The 19,262-nt window shown below is 33.5% G+C and overlaps 3 protein-coding genes across 3 annotated transcripts; 1 reads left to right on the plus strand and 2 right to left on the minus strand.

Moving 5' to 3' along the window:
- Positions 1-5,386: 5,386 nt before the first annotated feature.
- LOC130655512 (transmembrane protein 258) lies at positions 5,387-8,694 on the plus strand. Its single transcript, XM_057458278.1, has 3 exons — positions 5,387-5,545; positions 7,769-7,884; positions 8,512-8,694. Exons 1-3 carry the CDS (start codon positions 5,543-5,545, stop codon positions 8,636-8,638), a joined length of 246 nt encoding a protein of 81 aa, XP_057314261.1. The 5' UTR covers positions 5,387-5,542; the 3' UTR covers positions 8,639-8,694.
- A 1,057-nt stretch (positions 8,695-9,751) lies between these two features.
- LOC130655510 (nucleoporin Nup37-like) lies at positions 9,752-17,409 on the minus strand. Its single transcript, XM_057458276.1, has 8 exons — positions 17,122-17,409; positions 16,333-16,405; positions 15,607-15,685; positions 15,153-15,262; positions 14,788-14,975; positions 14,585-14,635; positions 14,430-14,511; positions 9,752-9,940 (listed from the first exon to the last, which is right to left on the minus strand). Exons 1-8 carry the CDS (start codon positions 17,394-17,396, stop codon positions 9,824-9,826), a joined length of 975 nt encoding a protein of 324 aa, XP_057314259.1. The 5' UTR covers positions 17,397-17,409; the 3' UTR covers positions 9,752-9,823.
- A 267-nt stretch (positions 17,410-17,676) lies between these two features.
- Positions 17,677-18,171, minus strand: LOC130655511 (endoribonuclease YbeY-like). Its single transcript, XM_057458277.1, has one exon. It carries the CDS (start codon positions 18,163-18,165, stop codon positions 17,683-17,685), a length of 483 nt encoding a protein of 160 aa, XP_057314260.1. The 5' UTR covers positions 18,166-18,171; the 3' UTR covers positions 17,677-17,682.
- Between the last annotated feature and the right edge of the window lie 1,091 nt (positions 18,172-19,262).

A 19,262-nucleotide genomic window follows, 5' to 3' on the forward strand; every position in this document is an offset into this window, starting at 1 on the left:
TGTTCTGGATTCTCTGTCAATGATTTTCTTCTCATCTCAATTAAACTGATGACTTCTGCTCCAGCTGTGGTCCGCAATTTCGTTTTTCTTCACATCTCCGTTTCTCACTGCGCGCATATGTTCTTGTACTCGTTACTTAAACTTTCTTTTTGTTTCCCCTATGTACACTGCATCACAATCTTTACACGGGATTTTGTAAACAACATTGCATTGTTCTTCCAGGTTTATTTTGTCTTTTGGTTGCCTACTAAACTATCATGTTCAAGAAATGATAAACTTTCCACAGAATATGAATACTGAAAAGACAAACCGAAATAATATCTTCAATAAAATCATCTAGTTTATTAAATGTAAGTTACCGATAGAATTATCATTAAAGAACCTCTTCAAAGAAATGGATGGCAAAAGTTATAAGCATCTGCTTAAACAATAAAAGTCAAGTGAGAAGTGTATTTGTTCAAACGTCAACACGAAAAGTATACGAATGAGCTTTCAAAGATTGACTTGCTTCTAGAATCACGTAAATCCCTGACAAAGAGCCAAAGAAAGCATCACTGTCGACTTGAGATACATTACAACTGATTTGTGTCGGCAATATTTTTTTCGTAGTGAAATTGTTCAGCTGGTAATATCTTTCATCATTCACCTTTTATTACGGCTAGACCTCTGATAATGAATGGATGGATAGTTCCAGTTCGAGTCTTAGTGAAATGCACCAGCCAAGCATTAGAGTGTCAGCATGAAGGAAAGGGGCAGACTTTAATATTTTCTTTATACGTTCTTCCTATTACAACCAACCATTTTTGGTTGTGGGATTTATAAGCATTGTGTTTTTGGTGGCTCTTATTTCAGATATTGTTTTAATAAAAAAAATTAAATAATAAATTAATTAAAAGTAATAAATTAAATAAAAAAAAATTCCGACCGACTGACCAACCAACCAACCGGGTCAGTGCTGAAACCCTTACCCGGGTGACTGCAAACATATATATTTTTAAGTCAAGCCTAATGGCCTAACTAACCGAAAATCGAATGTAATTATTTTGTTGTTGCAATGATTTGTTTTAGTAAGTATATATATTTTTTTACGTTTGTTATTTATGTTGTATGTATTGGCCATTCAGCACCAGGCTTGCAGAATTAGTTTTGTTTTATGTCATTTTACTTATATACATGTTTGTTATAGAACTTAGTTTTTGTTTGTTTGTAGTCAGAAGCAGAGAGAAACAGATTTGTAGATGTGTTAAGAAGGGAAGACCAGCGCAATGAGGTATTCAAGATAGCAAAGCAAATGAAGAAGACTAATCAAGATATTGTAGGTGAGAAGTGTATACGTAATGATGAAGGTGTTTTGGCTAGCACAGAGAGGAGAAAAGGGTAGCTTGGAAGAATCATTATCAGAGGTTGCTTAACACTGAGTTTGATTGGGATGAGGATAATTTGTCTGATGATGATGTCGTAGAAGGGCCAGCTATGCAGCTCAAGACAGAATGGGTAGTGGAGGCTATTAGGAAATTGAAGATTGGCAAGGCTGCAGGAGTATCAGGTATTGTTGCAGAGATGGTAAAAGCATCTGGATATATTGGAGTTGAGCTTATTACAAGTCTTGCTAACCAGATTATAAAGGATGGTGCTATTCCGAGTGAGTGGCAGTCGAGTGTAATAGTGAATTGTTTCAAGGGCAAGGGTGATGCATTAGAAAGGGGTAACTATAGAGGTTTGAAGTTGGTTGCTCAAGTAATGAAAGTTATTGAAAGAGTGATTGATAAGTTACTTAGAGAAAGAATTGATATAGATAAGATGCAATTTGGTTTTGTTCCAGGGCATGGCACTACAGATGCAATATTTTTACTCAGACAGCTTCAGGAAAAGTATTTAGGAAAGAGAAAGAATCTCTATTTTGCCTTTGTAGATTTAGAGAAAGCTTTTGATAGAGTGCCACGTAAAGTTATTTGGTGGGCTATGAGAAAATTAGGTGTGGATGAGTGGCTAGTTACGATGGTTCAGTCTATGTACAGCAATGCTAGAAGTCGTGTCAGGATTAACGATTCACTTAGTGATGAATTTAGTGTGAATGTTGGTGTACATCAGGGTTCTGTACTTAGTCCTTTGTTGTTTATTCTAGTCTTAGAAGCGCTGTCGATGGAGTTCAGAACAGGTTGTCCATGGGAGTTATTGTATGCAGATGATTTGGTTCTCATAGCAGAGTCGATGGAAGAATTAGTTGAAAAGTTTGAGAAGTGGAAGAAAGGACTAGAAGAGAAAGGGCTGAAGGTAAACACGGCAAAGTCTAAAGTCATGATAAGTAGCATTGCACCCAAGTGTGACCTTGTAGTTGGAAAGTGGCCTTGTGGAGTTTGCAGGAAAGGGGTTGGTAGTAACTCAATTTTTTGTCAGACTTGCAAGCATTGGGTACATAAGAAGTGCAGTAGTATTAGTGGAAGGTTAAGAGCTGGCATACAGTTTGTATGCAAGCGTTGCAAAGGTGAGATTATAGAGAATGAAGTATTTCCAGCTTTAATGATGTACAACAGTGGCTCGTTAGAGATAGTTAAGAACTTCTGTTACTTAGGTGATATGTTGGGCAGTGAAGGGGGTGTTGGAAGAAGTGTTACTTGCAGGATAGGTTCTGCTTGGAAAAAGTTTAGAGAGTTACTTCCTTTATTGACTAGCAGAGTCCTGTCAATTGAGGTAAAAGGTAGGTTGTATGAGGCCTGTGTAAGAAGTGTTATGTTGTACGGTAGTGAGACATGGGCAGTGAAGCAGGAAGCAGGAAGATCTCGTTTAGAAAGGAATGATATGAGAATGGTTAGGTGGATGTGTAATGCCAGTCTGAGAGACAGAAAGAGTTCAGATGAGCTAAGAAGCAGGCTAAGTCTCCGTAGAATTAAAGATGTTATCCAGATAAGAAGATTGAATTGGCTGGGGCACTTGGAAAGAATGGAGGAGGATAATTGGGTAAGAAAGTGTAGAGACTTGATAGTTCCTGGGGCAAAGCCCAGAGGCAGACCGAGAAAGACTTGGCAGGAGGTTATAAGGACAGACTTGATAGAGAGGAAGTTGAGTTTAGATCTAACACAGTCTAGATCAGATTGGAAGAGGGTCATTAATATACCCCGTCCAACCCATGCTAGCATGGAAAACGGACGTTAAGCCGAGAATGATAATGATGATGATGTAGTGTCGCAAATTGTAAAAAAGGGTAATCGTCGCACTTCGCGTCAGTAAAATTAGACACTGTAGTCGCTACTGCTAAGTTGCGGTAACAAATCGAATGGCGTGTTTCTTCTCACTGGCACCCTCAGAAAACATGTGTGTCCTTTAACTGCATTGTGTTTTCTTCTCTATTGCTGCAAATCATTTTTTTAAACACGCTGTGATTACTGAGATAAATAAAATTAGAAAAACGTTAGAAAAGAATATTTTATAAATTATTGTTGCAGACAATCAATGATAACGTTGTTTATTTTTATACTAAAAAAAAGTTGGTGGCATATTACATTTAACATTTAAATCACTGAAGTAAAAATACTTAACTATATCAAACTGTAAAATGTTTTCAAGGTGCTTTTTTACAATTGGTTGTGCAAGACCACCAAGACAATGTGCACAGTGAGAACCTTTTTTTCTTGTCAATGATCCTTGAATACCACTGCATTTTTTATGTATGACGCTACAGTCTTGTCAATGAAAAAAGGTTAAATAAAAATTTGTGTGTTTACAGAATGTACATTTTGTGTGTGGGATGTGTTTTAAATGTGAAATAGAGTTGAAATCAGCACAACCAATGAGGCAAAGTTGTGATTTGAATTTTATGAACAGAATTCAATTTTCCTAGGGTAAATTTGGAGAACTACTGGCACTTTTAATGTGAAAAAACATAATTGTCACTCATGGTAAAACACCCCTCTTGAGTTAACTCAGCATTCAGCTTTTGTTGTTGACAGGCTGTTGTGTTCCAAGTTCATGGACGAGGGTGCAGACTCACCGGAAACGCTACAAAAATTGTTTCAAAAACAATGAAAATGTGCCCCCGAGAAACCCGAAACAACATTTATTAAGCATTTATTACCATGTATAATTTATTCTTTCAATGTCCATCAGTGGTAGTGTAAGAGTTCAGAAAAAAACTGTTTTTTATATCATTTATTCCATAAATAATAAAATCCTACAAATAAAAAACTGAGAGTATAACGACAAAATAACACCTTCCTTCTTCTCAACAAAATTTAAATGAAACAATGAACTCGCGTGCGTTGCATTTCGAGCAGTTTCGGATGGGCCCAGGCTTTCCCGGGAGGCTACAGAAGAAAACCTTGAAAAAAGTCGCCCTCACAAATACAGGGCTTGTGGCGAGTCAGCACCCTCTTATTCATGGTTGCGAATTTTCTTTGCGGAAGATGTTCTGGTCAATATTTGATTATTGCCCTTATGCAATAAATCATAATTGATATAACATGGTCAATACAGCATTTGCAATAGCACACTCAAAAACACTTTAGCTTTCATAGAGTAAGAAAATAACAGAAATACAAAAGAAAGAAGACATGTCTTTTTAGTCCCATAAACCCAAATTACTAAAAGTTTGCACGATACATTTTGGTGACCTTACAAGAAAAATAAGAGACACTCCAGGGGTCAGAACGTTATATTCTCTCTTGCTCTGGGAATTTGAATTAAAAACTCACCCTAACTTGCTAAATCTTTTGCAGACATGTTTATTTTCCTTATATATTAGCATAACAAAGTCAATTTTTCAAAGTCCGAAATAACTTAAATGTGGATTTTATGTAACACATTAAATGGAATATATTGTGGCAGGTTCCAATTAAGCATGTCTGTTAATAAAATAATCATGAATCAATTCAGCTCAGTTCAGTAGCAAAATAGTTTTTTCGATAGTAGCCTCTTTTTTCGAAATACTTTTAAATTTTTAAATAATCTGTAGGTTTTAATTATTGCCAATTTAACCTGTATTCCTCTCTACCCGGATGCGCGCTCATTCGCGTAAGTTAAAATAAAAAAGTCTAGCTAGCTAGCTATAGCTGGCTAGCTAGTTACGGACAACGAACGAAAAAACTAAAAGCACTAGCCGTTTTCAACTTTTTCAAATTTTCGTTCTCAAATTTTTAACCGGTGCATATATAAAAATTAAATAATACGCTTGTTTATAAAAAAGTGTACTCTTTTGAAGAACTGATATACAAAATACGGTCCTTTGTTTTGTGTGTACTGACTGGTCCTCGTGAAGATTACCGCTCTTTACACTACCATTTTTAAAAATCCTCGTACACGATTTTGCACGGCGGGAGCAGTCTCCATATAAAAATTGCACCATGAATATTGAGGTAAATCGTTATAATTTTGTTTATTTTCCGCACCCTGAGTGATAACTATTGTACTTGATCCAGGCTGGCATGTTACACGCTTATCGCTTAGTTTCAGCTTGGCCAACTTGGTATAAAACATTGCTCGACGTGGTGGTCGGAGGCCATTCTTTTCTTCGTCACAAATCTAGTTGCCAAATAAAAATAGTTTTAAAATGGTGAGTTCTTTTCAGTTATTTTTTTGATAGATAATGCCACTTTGACATGCAGATTTTCTTTAATTTTTGAATCAGGGGAGATCTCAGTCAATCCCGGATTTGAGTTGACTGGGTTATTGTCTACAGCATTAAAATACGTACAGCAAAATCTTGGTTATTGTATAACCCAGATATGCAGATATGCACTTCTAAAAAACGAGAATTTTAAGCATCATTTTTTAAGTTAAAAAACTGGAGAAAACACGCTTTCGTCTCTAAGAAACTCTCATAAAAACACGATATTTACCTCCTTTTTTCTGATATTGTAAAACGATGGAGAGCCGTAGGAACGCATGCACAATTGAATTATCGTAAAGGTGTATTCAACTTAAGGAAAATGTGAATCCTTGATCAATAAAAATTGTTGCATAAATATATCCAAAGTTCATTTTATGTGCACTGGACAGGCAAGAAAAAAAGGCCAAATTAGCTATTTATGCTAATTTATAGATTAAGATTGAAAATGCACTGACATTTATTCTCAACTATTCTGTTTGAGAGCTGACTTTAACAAATTTCAGTGTTAGTCTTTATTTTACACTTGATATCTTCGCTCGTATCATCTATCTATCTATATATCTATCTATACTGCAGAATACAGTCTTCTGTTCTGCTAGCTATTTGTGGCGGCGTAGATTAGTGGTTATAGCTCTCGTACTCTGTGCGGGAGACCAGGGTTCGATTCCTCTTGACGGCAATTCAACATGGGCGAGTGAATATTACCATAGCCCCGGGTTAACCCAAGCCATGTGAGGGAAATTGGGGAGACGTCTCTGTGTGTGGGCCGTTGAGCCACCGTCAAAAATATGTTTGGTTAGCGTTATTTCTAATTACAAAAGTGAGTCGGTCGGCCGGATAAAAAGTTTTCCCGAAAAATTACAAGAATACTATATTTCGCAGCCATATTTTGTTAAGGGGGACCAATTATATCTTTGAGGGTGGCCTTGGTTGTTGCCAGGAGTTGTCTAGTAGAGTGCAGGCCCTAATGGGGTCTGTGTTGCTCAAAATGAGCATTAAATACTCTAGGACTCTCCATCTAAGCCATGGCTCTCCTGGAAATAATAGACAGGGTATATCTCTCGATATTAGTGAAGCTAGCCGTGTAAAATATGCACATCTATCTATCTATCTATCGTTGCAGCCTGTTGTTTATATTTTTTGCCTGTACATATGCATCTATTGTTTTCCATGCAAAATCAAATTGTTTTGTTCTGGGTACAAAAAAAAGCAATTGGCATATTATATATATGTATACAGGATGCCAGAGTGAAGTTAAGGGATTCTCACAACTTCTGCCTCAGCAGCCCAGAGATTTAAACCTGGGATTGTATAGCATTTGATGTGCCACGAGCTCTTATCCACTGAGCCATGTTGTCGACAAAAGGATTTGTTAGAATCCAGGCAATTTTGGTATTTCGACCCTTGCGGGCCTTTGTCAGTGGGATACCAGAGTCAGCATGGGGTCACTGAAAGGAACTCTGGTGCAGCTCAATGTAGAATAAACAATGTAGAGCCATAATGAGCGCATATAATGTATACAGATGTATATATATAGATACATAAATTTACCTTTTAAAAAGAACTACAGGATAAAAAATAAACTGTTTACAAAACCATAACTATGATAACTAGGGTACCATATCGCTTATGTGCGAGGGTGAGCTTCAGTGATTTTTTGAATAAAATAACCCTTTTCTCTAAAAACTTCATTTTTCGGAAAGTTACCCAATCCGTTCCCCCAATGCAAAACAACGCTTTTGATTTTGTTGATTTTGCCACAAAAAGTGCCCTTGAAGTAAACAGAGCTGTGTGACATGATTAACAACTGCATTCAGCTTTTGATGTTAAGTGTGCTCTAAATTTACAACTTTTTATGCAAAAGAAGGATTATCGTTGGTTTTGGTAAAAAAAATATTCACTGTATGCAATAAGTCACTCACATTACACAATAAATACAATAGCCTTGCACACACACAAAAACTTTAGCTTTCGTGTTTTTAATGTTAGTTTTAAGTTTTAAAATATGTGCCTGATTGTATGTGCCTTAAGGAATTCCCTTTGCTCAAATGACTTTTACACCAGATATTTGTGTTGTGGTTAAGTTTCTTCACAAAAACTTCTACACTTGAAGTAAATTGAAGTACGGAATTTCAATTTTGATTATTGTTTATTGTTCTTGTTTAGGATGTTGGCATTGAACACATGAGCAGGTATATTAGTCCTGTTAACCCTGCAGTTTATCCTCACCTCACATTAATTTTACTTGGAATTGGAATATTTTTTACAGCATGGTTTTTTGTGTATCCTTTTCATACTGTAATTGACCAATATGTTTAACATTCACTTTTCCTGTGATTCGAATAAAATAGCCCCCTAAGCCCAGAGATGATCATCAGGCATCATTTTTACAAACTATAAAATATTAATCATTTAGTTAACTATGCTGTTAACGTAAATTTATACTAAATACTTATATAAATAATAATAACAGAAAGCCTAGCTGATTTTTTCAACAATTTCTCAGAATCCCAAGGTTAAACAAAAAGTATGATTCTTGAAAAGAAAGTGCTATGTGCTACCTAAACATTGTTAAACTTTTTTGTTAATGAAGTTAGGCAAAATAAAATTTCTGGTTTGCAGTACGCTAATAAATTTTAAAATTCTTCATTGATAATGGAAACCCAGTGAACCTATGAAGCGAAAAATGACTACAAAATTAGACAACTTTCAATAAAAAATAGATCATCTTTCTTTGACTATCAAATCGACACCTTGGCAATGCCATGTTTTTACCATTGCTCCATTTGACATTTCCATTTCTTTTCGAATACTGTTAAGAATTTTAATGGTGTCAGTTTCGTGAGCTCATATCGAATTTTTTAGCTTTGAGGGTTATTAACCATTTTTCCTTGACTAGTTTGTTACAGATATGAAGTAACTTCCACGAAATACACTCGAGACATTTATAAAGAATTGTTGGTCGCTTTGTTTGCTGCGTTATTTATGGGCTTTGGATCACTATTTTTGTTATTGTGGGTTGGAATATATGTGTGACATCAAAACTTTTAAATAGATTTTTCGTAACATTTAACATCATCTAATTCTTTCAATATCGTATCTTTGTTTTCTCTGCCCATTGAAAAACGCGAAATTTTGACTAAGAAAATTCTTAGATTTTCAGGGTAAACCAAAGTTTTGGCCGAAAATAACCGGTTATTTTTAATTGTATTTGAAAGTGTAAAAGACAATATGAACAACTAGGCGATTAATTTTCGCAAGACAAAAAAAATGACATAGCCAGTTTTTAATTAAAAGTCTCAATTCTTCTTTAAGTTTTATTTTTCCGAGTAAAAACTGTTTCCAGTGCCCCTGGCACGATTGTTTAAGATTGTGACCAAAACTTTCCTCAGGGTATCGTTTAGTCAGGGCCATGGGACTGATCAAGCACAACAAGTCTAGTTTCTGAGTTAGACGCAGGCGGGATGAAACGAAAAGTCTTTACGAGTGAGCCTCATCCCGGAATGAAATCAGCATATTTTACATTTAAGGGGGCTGCGAAACGATTCAATAATCTTGATCACTGATATTTTCGAAGAATGGCGTGTAATGAACGGACTACTCAAAAGGTCAAGGTGCAAGAAATATACACACTTGAGATGTCTACGCAACCTGTTTATGAATAATCAATGTTTTATGATGAATTTGCCACTCTTTTTTTTTAAATTAATACCTCTAAATATATTTTACAGTCATTGCTGTTGCTTAGACTGGTTTAATATACGATAAAATTATGTTTCTATTCAAAAAGGATATGATAGTTCAAAAAGTTTGAACTTTATATTTTATTGGAAAGTTTAGTTAAAAACAAGGTAAGAATTTATATTGAATAAATCATGGATATCCAATATATGTAGGAACCTTTCTGCCATTTTCGGTTATATTTGGATGCCCAATATGATATTTAAGATGAATTGAATTGTTTTTGTCCTCGGTGATCATCAGCGTAGCCCTTTTAGACAACCTCGTTGTCAGGTCCTGTTGTTTTTTTTTATATCGGGTTGGAAACATTTTAGAATGAGATCGGGATCTAAGCATATTTGCATCTAATGTACGCTTCTCATGAAAGGGGCGGTTGAACACCAAACAGGTTATACATATCAAGTAAAATTTAAGCAAAAGTAAAAAGGATTTTGTTTTCTTAATATCATACACATTGAATCTATTAAACAAGTCACTAATTTACAAAACATCGACCTCGTAAAGCAAAATTTTACGATTCCCACCGATGGCACACACAGGTAACAGGTTGTGCCAACTTATACCATGTCCAACTTTCGTTTGAATAGATATCGGTAGCTAAAATAGATGAGAAAGCATGCTTTTAAGAAAGTATACTGTGTAAATTTTTTTTTTATTTTGCAGTATAGTACAATATTCGTATATTTCGCAGGAGTAGACTTCAGAATATAAAAAATACACAAGAGTGCCCACCAGGCAACAGAGAGATTTTACCAACCCCACCGTGCTGTTTGACCCTTTTAAACTTTAAGTAAAGGTGGTTCGTTCTTACTTATGCATTAAAGTGTATGACGGGTTTGCCAATGTAGGCATATTATTTTCCGAAAATTTCCTAAATACTGGATTTAAAAATATGCTGTAAAATTTGCTTAGATTTGCTCAAAATCGGACTGGTACGACAGGGATATTTAACATGGTTTTTCTCACTACCATAAACCGTAACAGTAAATCTTACCCTTGGAACACCTGTAATAAAAAGTTGCACCATGAGTAACAAACACAAAAATTAATAAAATTTGAGTTTTTGTCAGCTTTGGCATGCATCACGGAGAACAAAAAAAGTGAGAATCACCCTCATATTTCAAGACTAAATGTTTTCTACATTGAAAGATGTAAATTTTAGGTCACCTAGTCTAATTTCACGGTTTTCAATGTTTAACATGCGTGTAAATTTTGAACTTATATGAGCTTAGGAAATCCTGTTTTAGTGGCATTGTCGACGATTTAATTGTTGCGAACATAATTTCTTGTAGTCATAAATTGTTGCGGACATAAATGATTGCTTTTTTACTCAAAATCGTAATAAATTGTGTCATGAAATTAAGATTATTGAAAACATACCAAAACGGTATAATTAATATCTTTTTCACGAAAAATGAAGTTCGCGAGCAACCTCGTCCCCAGGGCATCTTGTATCTTTTCTGATCCTGGGACGGTGATACCAACATGGCCCTGGAGGAGGCCTTGTCAGGTGACCCTCCAATACAGTTTTTCTGTGTGTAATATTTAATGAGATTTGTCTCAATTAACCAAAGTTTTATATTTAACCTTGCAGACCTAAGCGAGCTCGGCGATTTACGTAACAGATACGTGCGGCGAGTTTGTTTTGATTCCTCTCACGCAACACACAAACTGCTCGCATATTGCCCTTGATTTTTTTCTAAATGTATAAATATACAACCAAGGCTGCTGTTCACTTGAAGAAATTCAAGCAATTTAGTTGTGTGTATTTTACTGAATTGGTGGGCTAGCAAGCACTGGGTTGCAAAACTTGCACTTCGTTGGTTCTCTAAGGTGCAAATATGGCTACATAATTTTCAAATGGACGTGTCATTCTAGGTGCCTGACTGAAGGCAAAAATTTAACTTCATATTACCATTTACATTTTTTATTCATGTTGACTGAACTTTAGAATTCTCATTTACCGTAAGTTCATATCTATGTCTGTATTACTGCTTTTATATGATACCAAGATTTTGCTGTACGAATTTTTATGCACAAAATTTATTTAAACAATAGTTAACTGAAAATGAATTCGTAAATATATATTATATTAGGTAAAAAAGGCTTCAAAAAAGTACTCTTGCTTCACATTTTGTGGCCTTAACATTTCAAAAAGACATTACTGATAAATTCTGCTTTTTCTTTTCCTAATGACATGTTTTTAAAACGCCTTACAGATATACAAAAACGAGGTTTTTTTTGTTTAAAACATAAATAATCCAAAAACTTTATCGCAAGCATTATGCTGGTTGAAAATTAAAATCGACACTAAAGTCCACATGTGATCTGTTTTGTCGAATCAATATATAATACTGTCTTAAAGGTTACCTTCCGCGAAAAATAAAGTTTATTGCATATGAAAGAGTTTGAAAGGTTGTCTAGGAATTTAAACATTCTTTTTAAAATTCTTGATTGGTTCTTTAGAAGTTGGACTAAGAAGATTCACTAATTATGCATCATGTCATGAGTATGCTCTGCGAGGGTGGTTTATTTAACATTTTTGACAAGCCCTAAGAGTTAAAAATGTTTTCTGGCTGTTCACTCTGACGCGTTTTAAACATTTTACATAAAATTCAATATTTAGTTACCATAATTATTCTCGATGCTAACTCATGACATCATAATTTTGCATAATTAGTGCAAATTTTAAGACATATATCTCTAAAACGGATAAAGATGTTTTAAAAAAGTAAACAGATTTCTAGAGAACTTTTGAAGATCTTTCATATTTGCTCAACTTGATTTTGCGCATGAGGTAACCTTAAATAGTTTACAGAAAGAATTGGTATACAATTTTACCAACATCAAAGTATTGCTACCTTAAAAGAAAAAAAATGTTTGGGAAATAATTTTTTGAGTAAATTATTTTGGGGATTTTAGACCAAAATTAGTTCCATGAAGTCACACTTTTTAGAGCTCATCAAAATTCTGCTGCTGTTGGGATAAATTCTGAAACTTAGAAAGTATAATGATAATAGAACTATTTTTTGGGCTTAATTTCATCAAACCAATCTAAAACCATATCATACCAAATCTCAAGTCTATATTTTAATTTTTACCGAAGTTATGAGACGCTATATATACATACTATATACTCGGTTTAGACTTTTTTTGTTATTTTTTTATGTTCACTGCTTTATAATTAGTATTAAAACTCTGGAGATAATATATCTTAGTGGTGAGCTGTTTAATATCTACCACTATCTTCAGTACATCCTGGATTTAACCAAATGCCAGATTTAGCGCTCAATCAAAGTGTGACTTAAAGTTTGATTGAGTTCGATTTTCTTAAATTTCTTCATAGTGTGTTAAAAAGGTCCAGCAAGAATCAGTTTAAGAAAATCTTCATTTTCTCTTCCTTAAAATGGCTGTGTAATTTTTTTATGCCTCGTGTAAAATTATCTTTTATCGGATTGGTCTAAAAGTACTCCTTAACAAGTTTCAAGTCAATACCTTTATTTTTTAATTCCACTTTAAATTTTCTTAAATTAGGCTGGGTAAATGTGCAGTCAGTGATAAAATGGCTAACCTACTGGCTTTTTATATCTTTTTATGGTAACCAAAGCATATAAAGTAATAAAACATGCCCACTAATAACAACCTGATATAATTTAAACGTAATGATACATATATTTTGTAACAAAAATTTTTCGATATTTTGTGCAAAATTATTTTGTCTATAAAGGACGTGGGGGACAATAGGTCTCACAGCTAGTAATGTTATGTAGCGTCATTCTTTGCATAAAGCTGCAAATCAAACCTGGGTCCTTTAAAACAAGTTGAGTTTCTTTTTTTTCTTCCCATCTTTTTGCTAGGTATAGTATGCTAGCTAGATATCTTTCTAGTTTTATTAAACTTTCCCAGCTTTACTTTCCCAGAAATATTTCCATGTACGCAGTATTACTTTATGATGTCTTATTTTATACTCTCATTGCTTAGTAATGCTTTTTATTAAATTTTTTACTTCGAAAAAAAACATGATACTGATACAGCTCCTCCGCCATTTTAATACGAACAGCTTCCTCCTGTTCGTCACAGACTCGCCGCCTCGCCAAAATGTTTTGTATGGCGCAATAATTATGTGACATATCCACGCCAATCAGGTTTCATATCGGACCAGCCTCCTCCAGGGCCATGTTCGTATCGCCGTCCCGGGGTCAGAAAAGATACAAGATGCCCTGGGGCCGAGGTTGGTTCACTTGGTAAATTTTTGCGAATTTAACTTTCAAAAAGTTGAAAATGCTATTTTCTTCCACGAAAAACCTGTCAAGTAAACCGTTAAATTAGTCTACACTTTGGTACGGTGGCATATTTGTGCCACCTCAACTTATATTAATTTTTAACTTGTTTTCTAGTTATAACTCGAGCTATAACTTATAACTTAGTTATAATAAAGTCGAGTTATAAGTTATAACTCGAGTTATAACTTGTGGGCATCAACTTGTGTGTACATAAGCTGGCTCATAAACAGACGTGTTTAAAACATCGTTGTACTTCAAGAACAGACGTGTTTGAAACATCGTTGGACTTCACACAAGTTATAACTGCAGTTATAAGATATAACTCGATTTTTAACTTGAAAACGAGTTAAATTTTACCATAAGTCGGGGTGGCACAAATATGCCACGTACAATTGCTACCAAATACAAAGAATTTAATTTTAGCGACAGAAAAGCTTGCTATTCTGTGAATTGCTTAACTTTTCTGGTCGCATAACACGGAACTCAGTACTCACAATTTCTTTACTTTTTCGTCCTCGCAAAATCCTCTGTATGTTATTAATGTCGATGGAAATTAATAAAATCGCTTTAATTAATGCCGCAAAATCATCTATTGTCAAAATGCGATAATTTATGTCGAGCATTAAAACCGCAATATATTATGTCGCAATAAGATTTTCAAGATATTAATTTTTAATATAATTTTTAATGAAGACTTTATATTTCATTCATTTTCTGTGAAATCTTTCTTAAAAAAACTGCGGCATATCGAAGAAAATAAATTTAGCAACTGTTTATTGTTTAATGATAGGATATATTATTACCTTGTCTTCACCTAAAAAAACCTTAGCTTGGTTATTCGGCGTGCCACGAGTAGAAAACATCGCATCGTTACAATTGCTCCATCTAAAGAGTTTAAACCATGGTAAATAAAAATCCTCACCGGAATCGCATTCATATACAATTAAAAACACCGTACCTAAATTCCCTTCCACACCCAGTATGCGCTTGTCCAGAAGAAACAGGGAGGCTACAAAAGAAAGGTTAACTAAAACAACGTTCTGCTTTTTCATACAAACTCGCAAAAATTGACATTGACTTAACATGTAAAGTATTACTACTTTCTTAATTATTATGCTCTGTGAGTATAAAATACAGAAATAAATGGCGCAAAATACTTGCCTTCCTCTAGACATATCCCATACATGCCACTCTTTTCCGATAACAGCACCGATTTTTAACGGGTTTAGTATTGACCAGTCGCACGAAGAAAGTCCTGACGTTGCTCGCAAACAGTTTAATGATAGTACTGGTTGATAATTTACCGTGTCATATAACCGAACGCAACCGTTTTGTTCCGCTACTAAGAGCTAAAAAAATATTGAAATGGAATTAAATGAAAACATTAGGTGTAGAAATTTTCGCGATTATTGTGTTAAGTACATTGATTTCGCACGATTTAGCTAGTGTAATATCATTTAGTTCAGTTCAATGCAATACTCTTCGCATTTCATAAGGGTTATCATATGCAGTGAAGTTGTGCTAACTTTCGTTGGATCGTTTGGATTCCACTTCACGCTCTTTCCTGCACTAGTGAGTGGGATACACATTTCTTCTTCACATGAATCAACATTCCATATTCTGCATTTTTTATCATCTATGAGTGGATGTAGAGTTAAATTAAAAAAAAATGCTTATAACAATACAACATTGCGTCATGACAAGTGGTATAATGTTATTGCTTAAAAGCAAGAATTAAAGGAAAAGTTATGGTACGTTTTTAGGCATTCGTGACTTCTCCAGGATTTTGCAATTAAACGCACATTTCAATGTTTTTCTTATAAAAATAGAGTCGCAGAGAAAGTTTGCAAACAGCTCGTGTACAAAAACATTTTTTTACAAAATTACGGAATTTGTAGGCAAGATTTTTTTTTAATTTCAGGACAATATTTATACTTTCCAGAACTTTCTAAATTCTGGAAATAAACAAATACATCATACCGCCAACACTTGCTACTTGGTTTCCTCTGATTGGTTGAAATGAACAATCATTGACAAAACTTTTGTGTTGACCTATAATCTAAATATAGTATCACAACAAAATAAGTCGTGTCGTTAATTTTTTTACAATAATTTTTTTCTTATATATAATATACATAAGAATTTCAACTTCGACAGTCTTTATTTTATGTCTCCTACATAAAAACCTTCGAAAAACGGTATAAACTGAACTGAACTTGCCAGCTTCGCGAAAATTAGTTCTCGAGAAAATTAAATTTTATTTTCAAAAAATTTCTCGCAAAAATTATTTCCCTAAAATAATTTTTTTTCTTGTTATTGAACTGCAACGGGGATCCCGTTGTAATGGACTTCCTCGACCGAGCACATATCCATTTTGTGGTGAAGGACGGAAAAAAAATTACAATACATTTTATATTAACTACACAATGCATCAAAACAAACTTCTCTGGGTTAAATAATACTCAAATAATTGCGGTGTACCATAAAAAGCACTTCATGTAGAAAATTCGTTTGCAGAGGTATTTCCCCTTCAGTGAGCATACCCACGACGCTGATATTAAAAACAACCCATCAGCTAATACTTAGTATAATATAATATCCTGTGAGACATGTTAAAATACCTTTTTATATTAGTTCTCCCAAAAAAAAGGTGTTCACACTATACGAATGAGTAGAAAGGATCCCTAAAAATAGACCAACACACACCTTTATAGAAACTTTCATTTTATTGTCCACTGAAACAAGTCTGAGTTGAAAATCCAATCCAATTGTACAAAATCTAAAAACAATGATTTTGTTGATTATTGTTAAGAAAAAGAGGAAGTGTCTCAAAATAAGCATCAGAAACAAACAGATTGGTCAGCCAAATCAATGCACACATTTTTTGAAGATTCTAGAAGGTTGTTGTAACAAGATATTAAGCTTAATTTAGATCAAATATAAATACATAAATACATTTGTACAAATAACATGGCCATTGTTAGATATTCCTGAAAAAAAAAACATTTATCAATAATCACAACAGATGACAAACAAAAAAGTGTATGCATATACAATTAAAATAATTTTAAGAACATAAAGAAATGCAAATAACTTGCTTTATTAACAATTCTAAAGCAGACAATGCAATCATATCAAAGAGGAGAATTATAGTACTTCTATCTTTCTTAAGAGATCCTAGGAGATGAAAAAATTCTTTCATGGTGGTGTTCGCAATCATGCTATGGAATGATTTGTCATGTACACTTTGTAAATTAAATTTAATGTTAGCAGGAACTAATTATAAATTAATAATAGTCATTATTGCTAAAATATGTTAATAAAAAGCACAGTCATTTAGTATTGCGAATTTGAAGTTAATTTGTAAACTGCAACACTAATGCTAGTTTTGGTAAGGTGGGATAGGAATTTAATACCTAAAGATTATTCTGATAAAAATCTCCACTCACCCCATACTTACCATTGCAATATTAGTAAAAAAATCAATATACATACATAATGCATACAGGATGAATCAACATTGATGTTCTCGGACTCCAAGCACATTTTAATATTGATGGACCATGCTCAATGTCAGTTAGGTTCTCATAGGTGAACTCTTCTATGTTTGGCTCAAATTGTGGAAAATGTAAAACCGACAATGTCACAAAATTCTCCCATGTGTGTGCTAATAATACAGGGCCAGCATCCTTTTGGTGAAACAAGTCAACATAATTTGGTGATTTGTTGGTAATGATTTCAGCAAAGCAACTTCTCTCATTTGATATCATAATTTCTGAAGGTTAAAAAATGATTGCAATATTTAAAGTCAGAAAAGTTTAAAATAAATTAAAGATTCATTGTACTCCGTTTCAAATTAAATTGGAAAACTAAACATGAACAGATAAGAAAACTGACTTGAAAATTCATTATATAGTTAAAAATTTCCTAAGTATTAATACATATAACTTTAACCAAGAAATTTGAAATCTTATTTAATAAGATTTACTTTTTATAGCCATTCTAAACATATGATGTTATAACTTATAATTTAAAATGCTAATTCTATAACCACCACTAAGCAGGAAAAAACACTTTTCCAGTCTTTTTAGAAAAAAGTTGTAATATTTCAATTTCTTTGTTATGCATCATCTCGTATTGTTCTTCAGTGTCATGTAAATAACCACAAAGATGACATAAACCATGTGTTAACAAAGGTACAAATATTTTCCTAATATTATGATCCTCAACTTCATATTTGCTTTTAATCACTTGTGGACACAAAAATATATCTCCTAAATCATGTTCTTCATGACTTATATTTCTCTTAGTACTTTCATTTATATGACTGTGTACAGGAAAGGACAAAATGTCTGTTGGTTCATGTATAGATCTGTATTTTGCATTTAGTTCTTTCATCTTTCTACTGGACAAAAATATCAAACCAATGTTAAATGAATGCAAACCCATGATACTCCGCAGCAACAACAGATCTCTGCGAACTGTCCACAAGTTCAGAACAGTTGACTTTTGAAAATTTTTAATTACAACACTCATCATTGAATCTACAAAGAAACATATTATGCACAACTATTAGAGAGGAACACAAAGTTTCTTTAGAACGTATCTTCTGTTTATTTTGGGTTTGTATTAGCAGTTTGAAATTTGAATTAATAACAATATTTTATTTATTTGTTAAACAACTTCATTGCAGTCTTTGTCATATAAATATTGAAGGGGAGTGATGAGCCGCGTGCCTAAGCTTTAATTTATGAAGGCAAGGTGTGTGATTTACAGCACCTCTAAATTATCAAGGCGTGCAATCTCAAAGAAGATAATGCGGCTGAAAATAAATTGTTCATTTTTTTTATCGGCTGTGTAGATAACTGGGAGGGCACAACAAGGCCGTAAAACTCACTTTCGTTTTACTTATGGCTTAAGCATGCATTGAATTAAAATGGGAAATTCCCTTGCCCTCTTCAAAATTAATGGGAAATACCAAACAAAAAAATCAAGAAAAGTTTTTTAAAAGTTTATTAATTGCTATGGTTCTGAAGCAACAACACGAAAGCAAACAACAACAATGACAGATAATGTTAGATGTCTGTTCGTGAACTTCACGAACAGAAAAATTTAACAATATTTAACTCAGAACAATTCAAGAGAAAATAAAATGATTGACTCAAGCGTGCTTCCTTTCGCTCGTCTACGATAAAAACGAACACTTTAGAAGTGTGATATTTCGCACGTCTAAAGTAAACATTGTCATTGGCAATATTTTTTTAAGAAGGGAATATCTGGGCCTTTTGCATATTTTATTCAACAAATTTTCATAATTTTTGTAAAAAAAAAAGAAAGTTCTTGAAAATAAACTGAAGTGTGCAACAAAGAATTTTTTGTAACTTTTTTTTCTTGGAATTTTATTTTTGCAACAAATTAATTTTTTTTGTTGCTTAATAATTTTTTAAATCTTTAAATTGCTTATAAAAAAAGTTGCTTAGCTATAAAAAAGTTGTGTTATGCCAGCAAAATTTTACCTGTGGCATGGCACTAGCAAAAATTGAATTGTTTTATTGTGCCTACTAAAAATATTAAAACCAAAAAAATTTATCAAGATAGCAAGTCATTGCCTAAATGTCCAGTTAGAAAAATCTCCT

This window comes from Hydractinia symbiolongicarpus, chromosome 8 (assembly GCF_029227915.1).
Source record: "Hydractinia symbiolongicarpus strain clone_291-10 chromosome 8, HSymV2.1, whole genome shotgun sequence".
NCBI lineage: Eukaryota > Metazoa > Cnidaria > Hydrozoa > Anthoathecata > Hydractiniidae > Hydractinia > Hydractinia symbiolongicarpus.